This window comes from Ceratotherium simum, chromosome 1 (assembly GCF_057802395.1).
Source record: "Ceratotherium simum simum isolate JZ-2026a chromosome 1, ASM5780239v1, whole genome shotgun sequence".
Taxonomy (NCBI): domain Eukaryota; kingdom Metazoa; phylum Chordata; class Mammalia; order Perissodactyla; family Rhinocerotidae; genus Ceratotherium; species Ceratotherium simum.
Window position 1 is genome coordinate 103,931,199 of NC_141900.1, and position 14,246 is coordinate 103,945,444.

General features: G+C 43.5%; 1 protein-coding gene across 3 annotated transcripts; it reads left to right on the plus strand.

Moving 5' to 3' along the window:
- The first annotated feature begins 6,076 nt into the window (after positions 1 to 6,076).
- LOC101408738 (GTPase IMAP family member 5-like) lies at positions 6,077 to 12,781 on the plus strand. Of its 3 annotated transcripts, none has more exons than XM_087432946.1 (3): positions 6,077 to 6,188; positions 10,392 to 10,440; positions 11,724 to 12,781. In XM_087432946.1, the coding sequence occupies exons 2-3, from the start codon at positions 10,398 to 10,400 to the stop codon at positions 12,605 to 12,607; spliced, it is 927 nt and encodes a 308-aa protein (XP_087289072.1). In that variant the 5' UTR covers positions 6,077 to 6,188; positions 10,392 to 10,397; the 3' UTR covers positions 12,608 to 12,781. The 3 variants fall into 3 exon arrangements, with proteins under 3 accessions (XP_087289072.1, XP_014643128.1, XP_087289069.1); XM_014787642.2 differs by lacking the exon at positions 6,077 to 6,188 and adding an exon at positions 6,200 to 6,690; XM_087432943.1 differs by lacking the exon at positions 6,077 to 6,188 and adding an exon at positions 6,697 to 6,830.
- Positions 12,782 to 14,246: the final 1,465 nt, after the last annotated feature.

Here is a 14,246-nt window from a genome sequence, read left to right on the forward strand (position 1 = left end):
TGAGTTTCAGAGCTGCTCTGCTATGTACTTGCTCCAAGATCGGGGGCACAAAGGGATTCAGCTTTTTCTTGAGATGCATATATTAATACTAATATGTATAGCTTTCATGTTTGATGAAATAATGTGGTGAAAGCATTTTGTAGGTTAAATTCCATAAGACTGTGATACAGAAATAAAAATTTCTGAGGAAACTTTTCATAATAATAAATACTCATAAATAAATTTCATACTGATAAATAAATTTCACACTGATAAATATTCCATATTTATTATTCATGAGAATAAATACTTCACATTATTGTGTGTATAGAGTTGGGAACTAGTGGTAACACAAGGTAGGATAATATTAGTTGTCAAATATGTTTACAAAGTGCAAGTGTAAAAAGATGTATTACTATATATATCTTCCCTATTGGTTCTTGTTTCTCTGGAGAACCCTAATACAAGTTAGACATACTGAGCAAGTCCAATTCCCAAGGCCCAGGCTCACAAGACATGCCTGAGACTGAAGCCAGATGAGAACAACAGAGGGCACTCCCTGCCCCTACCATGTGCCTCAAAAGTAATTAATAATTAATAAGCTATTTAATAACAATTAATAAGCAGTAGCAGTCTACCACAAGGGAGCGTCAGGCCTGGAGAGACTCTGTGAGGCAAAGTTGTGCAGAGATGAGTGGAAGCTGAAGGTGGGCAGAGCAGGAACACTGAGTAAAACCTTATGGCATTTGAGTGCCAACCCTGAGCACAGGGCAACTATAGAGAAATATGAAGCCCAAGGTGCACTGAAGGTAACCATAGCAACTGTACCCTCCCTCACCCACCCCCCCCACCCCCCCACCCCCCCCACCCCCCGGCAGCTCCACTCCTGGGTAGACTGACTTGAACCCCACACTGACAGCCCAACAGAAGAAAAGGGATTCCATGTCCAGGCATAAATACTATTTATCTCAGTTTCTACTTTTCCTCTACGCAAGATGTCTACAATTTAATAAAATTATGAAATATTCAAAAAAGCAGGAAAAAATAGTACATTACCGAAAGATGAAACTATCAATATACCAGACTCAGAAACAGTCCAGAAGTTGGACAGGGATTTTAAAATAACAGTGAGGATGGAATAAAAAATGTGGATAACATGAAATAAAAGAAGGGGAATTTCAACAGAGAGATGAAAACCATAACAGTCAAATATCAGCGGTAGAAATAAAAAGCTTTGTCAGAGATGAAGTGTTCCTGTGAAGGTGCATCAGTAGACTTGACACAGTTGATGAAGGAATCAGTGAATCTGAAGATAGGTGAATAGAAATTCTCCAAACTGAAATAAAAGTTAAAAATGAGTGAGAAAAAGAAGCAGAACAGACTATCCAAGAGCTATAAAACAATATCAAACAGTTTAACATACATATAACTGAAGTACCAGAAAGAGAAAAAAGAGAATGAGCGGAAGAAATATTTGAAGAGATATGGCTGAGGCTTTTCTCAAAATAATGAAAGACAGCAAGCTGCAGATCTAAGAATCACAGAGAAACACAAGCAGGATAAATACAGAAGCAAATAAACAAACAAAAAACTAGACACTTCATATTCAAACTGCTAAAAACAAAGATAAAGAGAAAAACTTAAAAATAACCAGGGGAAAAAAACATTATATTAGAGAAATAAAGATTGTAACTACAGATGATTTCTTGTCAGAGCCTGCAATCCAGAAGACAATTGAGTGACATCTCTATAACACTGAAAGAACAAAAGTGTCAACCCAGATTTCTATGAACAAGAAAAATATGTTTCAAATATGAAGGTGAAATAAAGGCTGTCTAACTAATAAAAGCTGAGATAATTCATTGTCAGCTTACTTGCACTGAAAGAAATATTAGAAGTTCTTCAGGCAGAAGGAATGAATATGATACCAGACAGAAATTTGTACTTACATAAAGAAATGAAAAACTGCAGAAATGACAAAAAAAAAAAAAGAAGATAAATATAAAAGACATTTCTCTCAAGAAATTCTAATCTTTCTAAAAAGAAAGCAGGGAGTCATTGCCTGGGGCCAGCAGTGGGGAAAGGATTGAATGGGATGGGACACATAGAAAATTCCAGGAGAGATAGGAATGTTCTGTGTTTTATCTGTAGGGGTGGTGACACCAGTATATAAAAGTATATATCAAATGTATGTATATATCAAAACTCATCAAGATATATATTTTATTTTATCTATTTATTTTTTTGGTGAGGAAGATTGGCCCTGGGCTGGCATCCGTTGCCAGTCCTCCTCTTTTTGCTGAGGGGGATTGGCTGTGGGCTGGCATCCGTGCCCATCTTCCTGTACTTTATATGTGGGACGCCTGCCATGGCATGGCTTGATGAGTGGTGCGCAGGTCTGCACCTGGGATCCAAACCTGCGAACCCTGGGCTGCCAAAGCTGAGTGTGAAAACTTGGCCGCTGCACCACTGGACTGGCCCCAGAAATGTATATTTTAAATGTTGTACTTCATTATATATAAACCAGTTTTCTGCCTAAAAAAAAGACATTTTTCTTACATTTTATAGCTTTAAAAGAGAAATGGGGGCTGGCCCAGTGGCGTAGTGGTTAAGTCACAGGCTTCACTTTGGTGGCCTGGGGTTCATGGGTTTGGTCCCTGGGCACGGATCTACACACTGCTCATCAAGCCATGCTGTGGTGGCATCCCACATGCAAAACAGAGGAAGATTAGCACAGGTGTTAGCTCAGGGTCAATCTTCCTCACCAAACAAACAAACAAAAAAAAAGATAGTTGACTGTCTAAAACAAAAATATTAATAGCATATTAGGGAATTTACAACATCTGTGAAAGTCAAACATATGACAACATATGGGAGGGACAAATTGCAAGGCTACTAGAGTAAGTTTCTTAAGCTACATGTGAAGTGTCTAATATTATTTACAAGCAGATTGTGATAAATGGTCCAAACACCCCCTGAATAAAAAGCAATAGTTTTCTATTGCTGCCTAACAAACTACCTCAAACTTGGTGACTTAAAACAACATACATTTATTATCTCACGGTTTCTGTGGGTCAGGAGTCTAGGCACCGTCTTAACTGGGTCCTCTGCTCAGAGTTTCACAAAGCTTCAACCAAGGTGTCACCCATGCTGTGGTTCTCATCTGAAGCTTAAGGTCCTTTTCCAAATTCATTCAAGTTGTTAGCAGAATTGAGTTGCTTGTGGTTGTAGGACTAAGGTCCTCCTAGAAGCTCTAGAGGCTGCCCCTCTTGATAGGCAGTTCACAACGTGGATATTTGCTTTCTTCAAAGTCAGCAGGAGAATCTCTTGCTTTTAAGGCTTTCTGGGTTAGGTCAGGCCCACCCAGGATAACCCCCCTCTTGACTAACTCAAAGCCAACTGAGTAGGGGCCTTAATTACATCTGCAGGGTCCCTTCATCTTTGTCATGTAAAGTGACCTCCACCCTACTCGCAGGTCTGCCACACTCAAGAGGAGGGGATTATCCGGGGTATGCACACCAGTAGAGGGGGATCTTGGGGCCCATCTTAGAATTCTGCCTACTGCAACAATATAGACAGGCTAAAAGTAAAAGAATGGGGAAAGAAATACCATGAAAATGTTAACAAAAAGAAAGCTGAATGGCTACATTAATAGAAAAGTAGTCCATAGAGCAAGGAATGTTGTCAAGGATAAAGACAGACATTACACAAGGACAAACGTGTCAATTTACCAGGAAGACATAACAATCCTAAAAATATATGCACCTAAAATGGAGCTTCAAAATACATGAAGCTAAAACTAAACAAATCAAAAGGATAAACAAACAAATCCAAAATTATACTTGGAAACTTTATTTATTTATTTTTTCCCCCCAAAGCCCCAGTAGATAGTTGTATGTCATAGTTGCACATCCTTCTAGTTGCTGTATGTGGGACGCGGCCTCAGCATGGCCGGAGAAGCAGCGCGTCGGTGCGAGCCCGGGATCCGAACCCGGGCCGCCAGCAGTGGAGCGCGCGCACTTAACCACCAAGCCACGGGGCCGGCCCTATACTTGGAAACTTTAAACCTCCTTTCTTAGTAATCAGTAAAACACATAGGCAGAAAATCAGTAAGAATACAAAAGGTGTAAGACAATACTTTTCCCTTAAGGTCAGGAAAAGGCCAGGATGTCCATCCTTTCCACTCCAATTCAACATCACAATGGACATCCAACCAGTGAAACAAGGCAAGGAAAAGAAATAAAAGTCATACAAATCAGAAAGGAAGTAATAAAGCTCTTTATTCAGAGATGATATGATTATCTATTTAGAAAATCCCAGAGAGTCATGAAAAAAAGATATTCGAGGACTAACAAATTAGCTTAGCAAGGTAGGAGAATGCAAGGTCAACACGCAAAGATCAATTGTATTTCTGTATACTAGCAATGAACAATTGGAAACTGGAATTAAATCATCAGTACCATTACAATAGCATTAAAATCATAAAAACTACTTTGGGATAAATCTAAGATTTTTATGCTGAAAACTACAAACATTGATGAGAAAAATCAAAGAAGACCTAAATAAAGGGAGAGATATACTATGTTCATGGATAGGGAGATTCAGTATTATTAAGAGGTCAATTCTCCCCAATTTAATCTACAGAGCAATGCAATCCCAATCAAAATCTGAGTGGAGTTTTTTCTAGACATTTACAAGCCATTTTTAAAATTTATATTAAAAAACAAAGAACCAAAACTACTTTGAATAAGAAAAAATTGGAGGATACACAGTCCCTGATTGCAAGATTTACTATAAATCTACAGTCATCGTAACTGCAAGGTATTGGTGAGGGTTAGACACACAGATCAATGAAACAGAATAGAGAGTCCAGAAATAGACCTATGCAAATATGATCAATTAATTCTTGGCAAAGTTACAAAATAATTCAATAGAGAAAGGATAGTCTTTTCAAGATATAGTGATGGAAAATTGAACATCTATTTGTAAAAAAAAAAAAGTGAATCTTGATGCCTCACACCGTATACTGAAATTAACTTTGTGATTTTCTGAATGACATTTCTCTACTCTGGGCCTCAGTTTTCTTATCTCTAAAATGATGGGAAAAAAGAAGAAAAAGAACAATTCCAGATAAACTCTGAGATCCTTATAGCTCTCACCTCCTACAGCTTGTCCTTCTTGCCTTTTGCTTTCATAAAACTCATTTATTCACTGGGTTAAACTTTCAAATGATCAACGTGTGCATGCAAGTCTCCCTGAGGCTAATGACAGCAGAGGCTGTGCGTGTCACAGAAAAGCTGCAGCAGGTCGCGGCCTCTTATGACTTCTTATGTTATCACTGAACGGCTTCCAGCACCTCGTGTGCAAATCAACCCCCTTCACCCTCTCTGCAGAGGAATCGGTTTTCCATTCACTTTTTATCCTTGCCCAGTGCTGTGCTTCCCATTCTCTGAAGAACAAAATATGAGTTCACTTTTCCTTTAGATAAAGGCAATTCGCTAACACAGGTGGTCACCCCCATTACCAGGTGAATTTAGGATGAACTCTGTGTCACAAGTGGTGCCATCAAGTCCTCTTACTTGAGGACAAGTTACGGTTTGTCTCGAGACCATGCGTGTGGTGGGCTGCATCTGCTGGGCTGTGTAACAGGATGAGATTTCTTTGTCTTTGCAATCTCTTTGAGGATTGCCGGGGACGTGCATCACACTCTGCTTTAGCGCTTGTTCAATGATAAAACCGTCTTCTTTCTCTTCTCTTTTGGTGGAGAGGTTTCCTGGATTGGCAGGAGATTTAAGTTATTCTCCCCAACAAATCTTGGACAATTATTATTATGTGACTCTAAGCCTAACTTCCAATGTCAACAGAAAGGAATCTGGAGATTCTCTGGGACAAGACTGGCCCGTGCCTAAGCCCACATTGTGTTCTCCATCTGGCTTTGCAATGTAAGTGTTTTAAGTTCGTTGCTCTGGCCTTAAATGTGCAATCAGTCGACAAATCGAGGAGCTAGAGCCCTGCTCCCAGCCCCCACCGAATAAACCCACACATAAGCTCCATTCCTGGTAAGTCTGCATAGGGCTGGTCTGTCAGATGGCACAGAAGGGGCAGGCAGCACACGGGGCCTGGCGAGCTCTTCAAAGTCAGTCCTTAGCGTTGTTCTTCCAGGTCCTCTGTGGACCAGCAGTGCCCTTCGGTGAGCAGGAATCGGTAAGGTAAGCAGGCACATTCTAGAAGCAGAGCCTTGAGAAGGGGCCTGGAGAGTTGGGCGGAGCAGGTGCACCTGCGATGGGTGCTGAGGGGAGCGGCTCGTGCCCCACAAGAACTTTCCAGTGTCACAGGCGGCGTTTCTCAACCTGGGGGATCCGCCATTGCCTTCTTAGCCTCTTCCTCCAAATATTGCTTATTGTAACAAGTCATGAAAAGGAAATGGGAGGGGGCATGGCGGTCCGTTAAGGGGTACGCGCACGCCCGTGCACTCGCTGGTCTCCGGCTCCTGTTGGCAGCGGTTTCGCCGCCAACCCCGAGGGGCGTGTCCTCGGCTGCGGGGGGCGGGGGGCGCGCTCCATAATCGCCTTTTTGCCGCTTTCCCTGCTGCTGTGTCCTGGAACGTTCGGCTTCACACGCGGTTCTTCCTTCGCTGCACCCGCCCCGCTGCCCTCGGCGGCTTCCTGACGCGCAGACCCGCCGAGCGCCGAGCCCGCCGCGCCGCGCCGGGTAAGGGGACCCGGGGATGGTCCCAGCGTCTTTGGGGGGCTGAGAGCCCACGGTTTAGTCGCAGCTACTGATTTCTGGTGTGATCTCGCAGAGGTTGCCGTACTTCTCTGTTCGCCCGGCAGTGAAAGGGGCCGACGATGGTGAGCGTTATGGGCAACAGCAGATTTCTAGCGGGTGGGAAACAGACTTGGGAACCACTCGCCCTGTGTTCACAGCCCCTTACATTCCACAGTGCTGCAGTCTTTTCCGTCTCATCGCCTGCTTCTTAGCCCATTTGATCTTCATGAGACTCGCAGGGATTCGTAAAGCTGGACTAATATTCTCCTGCCATTTGACAGATGAGAAAACTGAAACTCCCAAGGTGCCCAGGCGAGATGAGGGCATGCTTCTCAGTTTTACCCTCTTAACTTCTCATATCCCCATCTCCACCCCATCCCCCGCCCAAGCCCTTACATTCGCTGCGTCCCAGAGAGGCCTGGGAGTGCGGAATGGACTCTTAGAGCTCCATAGGGCAAATGCGCGATCATTATTTTCCCACCCCCAACGAGCCACGTGTTCCAAACGAGACCCCTCAGTGGATTTTGTCTTATGACCTTGATCTTATGGAAACCACTCCATTCTCCCCTTCATGCCCCACACCTTTCCTATGACACGATGTAGGACTCTGTGGCAAACAGACTCATGTTCAGGGCGAATGGGAACAATCCCTTTGTCCGCTAAACCTTATAGGAGAGACGTGTCACGAAATCACAATGACTAAACTGCAAAACAAGTGACTCTAATACCAGGAAATATAGAGAAGGGGGCAGATGAGTGAAGGAGAGACTTATGAACAAGGCAGACAAGAAATATTTTTACCTTTCCTAAAACAGCATTAGAGAGCCTGCTTTCTCATGGTTTGATAAAATAAGGTATTGTCATGATGAAATCAGGCTCATATAATTGTAAAATCAGAGTGTCCATTATGTTCACTTGCTTCAGCCTCCTGCTTAAGCTGGAGCCTCTCACTGTCCTGTCAGATGCTCTTATCATCTCTGCTTGCGTGCTCACTGCTGCTGTCTCATGACTCCTGGCCCCATTTGGGGGAAGATTAGTAGAATTTTTCTTTTGGAGGGGAACTCTGCCTCCATTCTCAGTTCTCTCGCTTTTTCTGCTCTGAGACTGACACCTGCCACACTCCTTCAGGTCTACAATGCTTCCCCCAGGCTTTCCCTGGACAGGACTTGATTCGGTCCTGTTAATATTTTTTCTGTGATTCATTTGAGCATCTCCATCAATATCCTGTCTGACTTGCCTCTGGACACTTTATTATTTGTTAATATCTGCCTAAAAATCTATTCCTCAGTGCCACACATGTCTCCTCCTGCAGGCTGACCCACTCAAGAGATGGTTCAGGAGAACTCCTGCCCTGCACCTCGGCTCCTGTAATCTGAGTTAGATTGGCTTTTTGTGACAGCCCCATTGCTCCATTTGGGTCACACTGATAATTAAGGCAAAAACACCAGATTGTTTTAAACTGAAATATGTCAATTCAGAGCAACTCCTGCCGCCTACAATTTTATCTTTGGATTTTTTTTCCTTTGGAAAAATATGCATTCAAGATTTTGCAAAACAGTTCTCTGTTGGTTTTAGGGCAGGCTTCCAGCCTGTCAACATCAGTTTATGCCCTGACCATGGCGTGGCAGCATTGGATGCGGTGTTCCAAAAGGCTTGTGGACTTATTTGGAATAATCTCTTTTTCCCCCTGTGGAATCAAGGAGAATATACAGGCAAAAGGATCCATTTTTTTGGTCTTAGCTCCATGGCCATTGTGTGACCTTGGGCAGGTCATTTGATGCTCAGTTTCCTAATATCCTAATAGAAATATTAATACCTATCTTGATTACTTCACAGGGAATTTAGGAGAAAAATTAAAATAATGGACAGGAAAGAACTTTGAAAGTTATAAACGACTGCACAGAGGATTATTATGATGACGAAGTTCATCATCAGCATTGTCACCACCGTCATCATCATCTTTACCACATCAGTACATTGATTCCAGCATATTTTCTGAGGTTTCCAAGCCTCAGAAAAGGTCATCTAAAGTAGAAAAGATGTCAGAGAATTTGAGCAGTTTTAGCAAAAGTGAAGATTTGGGAGATTCTCATGCATGGCTGGTGCCAGAATGAGTTAGCACAACCCTCTTGGAGTCATATTTGGCAATATCTAGTCAGATGGAAACTGTATCTCAGATAAATTGTTGCACATGTGCACTGAGGAGATATGCATGGGAGGGGGCGGGTTTTGCAGCATTGTTTGTGGTAGCAAGCATATATTTTGAAACAGCTTAAATAGTAAATAATTGGATAAAATGTTACATGAATAATGTCATTTATGTAAAAGTTTAAAATACAAAAACAGTAATATATATTATCTATAGATACATGTGTATGTAGAGGTGTAAATACACAAATGAGATTGATACATAAAAACCTCAGAGTACTAGTTGCCTCTGAAGGGCAGAAGGAGGGAGAATGAGACTGGGGAGTAGAAAAAAAAATAAATGAAACTATATGCATAATATTTTAACTTTTTCAATCAAAGAGAATCGCTGCAGTAAAAATGTCAACATACTTACATTTGTTCATTGCAAATGGTGGGTATTTGTTTTATAATTCTGTGTATTTCTCCACTTAAAAAGTTTGTTTCATAACTGCATAATCTTTAAAACTGAATAAATAAAATGCAACCTCAGAGTACATCTTAATTATAGTTGAATTTCGCATGCTTGCCTTTTTTAACGTATGCTTACCCTTTCTAACACTGAGAAGAATGACACAATATTTTGCCTCATTTGAGTGAAACATTTATGCCAATGGTTGTGCCAATTTCTGGTTAAATCTGCTGTGATACAAAAATGGTGTTTGTTGGGAGACCAGGACCTCAGAGCCCACCAGGAAAGACGTCTGACTGAAAACTGAGCAGGAAATGAGTTTATCTTGAATGTGTCCTGAATGTTGATTCTTCCCCTTCAGTCATGGCACCACCTTCTCTCCACCAACTGCTCAGGGGGTGGGAGGAAGGTGGTCACGCTCCGCCATCTTCCACTACTTCCTCTCACGTCCGCCCCTGAAGGAGTCTTTGTCCCTGATTCCGTCCTCCTATTGGAAGGTACATTGTGCTTTTCTCTTTGCCACTGAAGTATCCATCTGACAGAAACAAAGAGTTTCTGCAACTGGAAATTCCAAGTACTTTAAACAAACCAATGTCATTTACAGCAAGGCATTTTTTTTCTCTATTCTAGTAAGTTTGCCTACTTTGATTCCAATAAAAATAATAATAATAATGTCCCACTCCTCGTTCCATAGAAGAATGCTTTCTTCATTTCATGCCTTTTCAAGTTGGATGGAGATAAACAACTGATTTGTTTTAAAATATTCCCTGCTTTCCTGTAAGCTGAGGAAAAAAAAGCAACAGTCAGTTGCATTGCTTTAACATAACCTAGCATCGTCTGGTTTTCTTAAAGTTATTTATGTTTAAAGTTATTATGTTTAAAGTTATTAGATATTTGAAAGTAAAATATGAGTTAGAAAAATTAGCAATGAAAAGGGCTCGTGTAAGGATAATTATTCTTAGGAGTCTGAACTGTAGGTGTTCTCAGGCCTTACCAACTCCCATATGGACACTTGCTTTTTATTCCTTTCCTGTTTTTATTCCAGAAGAGAATGGAAGGGCTTCAGAGGAGCAGATATGGAACTATAGTTGAAGGTAAGAAAACCTCGAAGTTCTCAGGAGCTCCAGGCACGGGGGAATCACTATTCTCTCTCCACCTGTCTCTCACCTCAGACACAGGGACGGAAACCTAGTTATTTTAAATTGAAGGAAAAAAAGGCGACTGTCATTTATTCTTTACCTTCCCTGTTGTCATCACACCCGACTCACATGCCACATGCAGTGCGATGCTGCTCCCTGCAGACGATGTGTGGGAAATGTGGAAATGAAACTTCAAGTCAGAATTTGGAAGTTTTGAAACTGAATTGTGAAAATGATTTCTCTTTCCTTGTCTGCTCTCAGCTGAAAAAAACGAAAAATTCCCCCATAGAGATTTCGTAATAGTGTTTGCTACAAAACATCCCAGAATACTTAAGGAAAGGAAGAACCAACACAGAGTAGAAGGAATAAAATAATAGATTTTCAGAGCCTAAAATGAACTTAGAATTTGTTTGGGCTCATAGAAACTCTGGAAATCCTCAGGTCCTCACACTCTTCACCCCTTGAAGATCTTAGCTCTTGGCTCAGTAGTGCCCTCTCCAACGCCACTTTTTTTTATAATTTCCTGTAATTCAGTCAGCCAAATCGATGATCTTTCCAACACATGTGTGTTTACTGGTCTTATCTTCCATTCTTCTTCAGCCACCCATGCAGAGTCATCTCCCAGATTTTGTCCTTGACATTAACTCCGACCTTTCTGTCCTCTCAAATTCAAGCATCCAACTCCCCACCCAAAGAGCAGAGACCCAGGGAGGTTCAGCTGGCCCTTGGTGGGAGGTCACTATACCTCTGACGTCCGAGACGTCCTTTACCCCCAAGGTTCGGAGGCCTGTGTCGAGCACCTCTATACACGTGTCTGGGAATTTGTGAGTGAAAAAGAGGTGATAATATTGTCTCATTTGTGACTTCTCATTCTCTGCCTTCTTCTAATTTCACATTTATTTAGTGTGAAACTGGCCTAGGCACCATCCATGGAAAAGCACAGGGACCACTTGTTTTTCAAAAAAACTACTTTCCCTGGTCCAGATGAAGTGCTCAGAGCATCCTCCTTAGTGTAGCAGTTCTTACTCTTGGCTGTGGGTCCAAGTGTGGGCTTCCTATGTGGACTTCCTGTGATCCAATAACCTCCTAAAGTGGTATGCAAACTTTTGTGTGTGTTTAGATGTGACTGTTTTCCTGGGAGGGAGGTCCACAGCTTTTATGAGATACCGTGAGGGTCCGTTACCTAAAATTCGTAAGAATCACTAGCTTAGTGAGATACAAAAATTCTTTTTTCATAGGCGGAGAAGATAACCAGTTTGCAACATCGTCCTCATTGAGAATCGTCTTGGTGGGCAAAACAGGCAGTGGAAGGAGTGCCACAGGGAACAGCATCCTCTGCCAGCCAGTGTTTGAGTCCAGGCTGGGGGCCCAGTCCGTGACCAGGACGTGCCAGAAGGCAACAGGCACCTGGAACGGGAGGAACATCCTAGTGGTTGACACGCCCTCCATCTTTGAGGCAAACGCCCAGACCCAAGAGATATACAAGGACATTGGCGACTGCTACCTGCTCTTGGCCCCAGGGCCCCATGTGCTGCTGCTGGTCACCCAGCTGGGGCGCTTCACTGCCCAGGACACAGTGGCAGTGAGGAGGGTGAAGGAGATCTTTGGGGCAGGAGCCATGAGACACATGGTCGTCCTCTTCACCCACAAGGAGGACTTAGACGGTGGGTCCTTGGATGATTACATAGCAAACACGGACAACCACAGCCTAAGGATCCTGGTCCAGGAGTGCGGGGGGAGGTACTGTGCCTTCAACAACCGGGCCACCGGGGAGGAGCAGAAGGAGCAGCTGGCCCAGCTGATGGCCGTGGTCGAGAGGCTGGAGATGGAGCTTGAAGGCACCTTCCACAGCAACGACCTCTTCTTTGATGCACAGATGCTCCAGCGAGGGGGGGCCAGGGCATATGGAGGAGACCATGTGCGCTACCTGGCCAAGGTGCAGCTGCAGGTTGAAAAGCAAAGCCGAGACCTGAAAGAGAGTGAGAGTAACTGGGCGTTCAAGGCGCTCCTCAGAGCCAAAAACTGGATGATTTCTCACATGGGAATATCTGCTGTTCTTGTCATATGCCTTTTGATTTTTCTTGCTGTTTTAATTAACCTGTGTATTACTCATGGACACTGAGCATTTTCTGACGAGTTCTACAATCAGCTTTATTTTTTTCAGAGACACCATCTCTGTCTGTCTGTGTGGTACTTTATTTGCTTTTTACATAATTTCACTTTCATTTTCTCCTCCTTGCATCAGACATGTCATCCATTTTCTCTAAGTGCTTTCAGGTAAATAAAATCCAAAGGAAAAAAATGTTTTTCTTTTTTGTTTTGATAAAAATTGTGAGGGTAAATACTAAACCAACTGGATCCTGTCGTGACTGTGTGGGGGCTTGCAGGAGGAGGGGGAGCGGGCGGTGACCCCTTGTGAGCGCCTTGCCTCTGGGCCTGCTTTGTCTGGGAGTGCTGCTGAGGGACAAACAGGTTGTATTAAAAGCTGGTAGCAGAATTCCTTATTTTACTCAGAAACGTACTGAGATTTCATCCTAAGTTGTAGAAGATGACACCCAATCCCCATGAGAGAGAATCATGAGGACATTCTGGGAGGAATTCTGGAGGAGTGAAGAGGCTGGGAAGAAGGGCTGGAGGTGACCTGGATTGAGGGGGAAGCAGAGAAAAGGAGTCACAGCAGCAGGATGGGGCCAGGCTCGAGGGGAAGCCGAGTCAGTGGCAGGAAAGAAAGGACTGGAATTTCTCAGAGCAGGGCGAGCCAAGGGCCGGAGAGTGGGTCTTCTAGGCTCAGCAGACTATATGGTCTCAGTCGCAGCTACTCAACTCTACCCTGGTCGTGCAAACGCCGCCGTGGACAAGACGGAGGTGATGTGCGGGCCGCATTCCCGTAAAGCTCTATGAACTGAGATTTGAATTTCATGTAACTTTCCTATGTGGCAGTGAAGCATCATTCTCCTCTGATTTCTTCATTTACAAATGTAAAAGCCTTCTTAGCCCACAGGCTGTCCAAACAAGCAGCAGGCCAGGTTTGGTCCAAGGACTGCAGTGTGCAGACCCCTGTGGTAGAGTGGACGTCCCAGTGTTGGTGCAGCTGCGTTGTAACGCAGCATCTTTAGCCCTGAACACGGTGCAATCCAGTGCAATCATGTGCCGTCTGTGGGAATTTTGGGAAAGGGTGGTGGTCCACATTTCAACGGCAGTGAAGAGAAGAGGACAGACACTGGAGTGAAATCCCAGCAAAGGCGTGAATTCAGTGAAAGCAGGAAATCAGATGAGGAGGTCCCTGTGTGGCCCTTCCCCCACCCTCTCCTTCTTTTTGGAAGCTGCCCCCCTTCTCTGCTCCTTTGTACCCTGTAAGGGAGAACTGCAGTCGTCCCAGGCAGCCTGTGGCTAGATGGGTAAGTGATTAATTGTGGAGTGGGTCTTAGGAACTCGACTGTGACACCCAAGTGTCATTCTCCAAACCTTCACTGGTGTGAAAGGTGCCATGTTGATCTCGACAGTTCTCTCACAGGATTGATTCCAAACACGAGCAGGAGTGTTAGTGTAAACTCCTCAGACCCGTGAAACCCTGAGGAACTCTGAGTTCTCAGACCGAGGACCACTCCTCAATGCAGTATTCCCAAAGTGTCCAACCTTACTTGGTCTCTGCCTTCCTCAGCTTAATTCAGTCCAGATCCACAGACGTTTATTTCGTGAGTACTGATTGTCAGGTTCTGCTCGTGGCACCACGAATGTAAGAGAAATAGTACAAGCTTCCC

Bases quoted from the DNA above. Each gene is read 5' to 3' on its own strand.
- LOC101408738 (XM_087432943.1), top strand. The intron at 10,441-11,723 runs GTAAGAAAACCT...CTTTTTTCATAG, and splicing joins ATATGGAACTATAGTTGAAG to GCGGAGAAGATAACCAGTTT.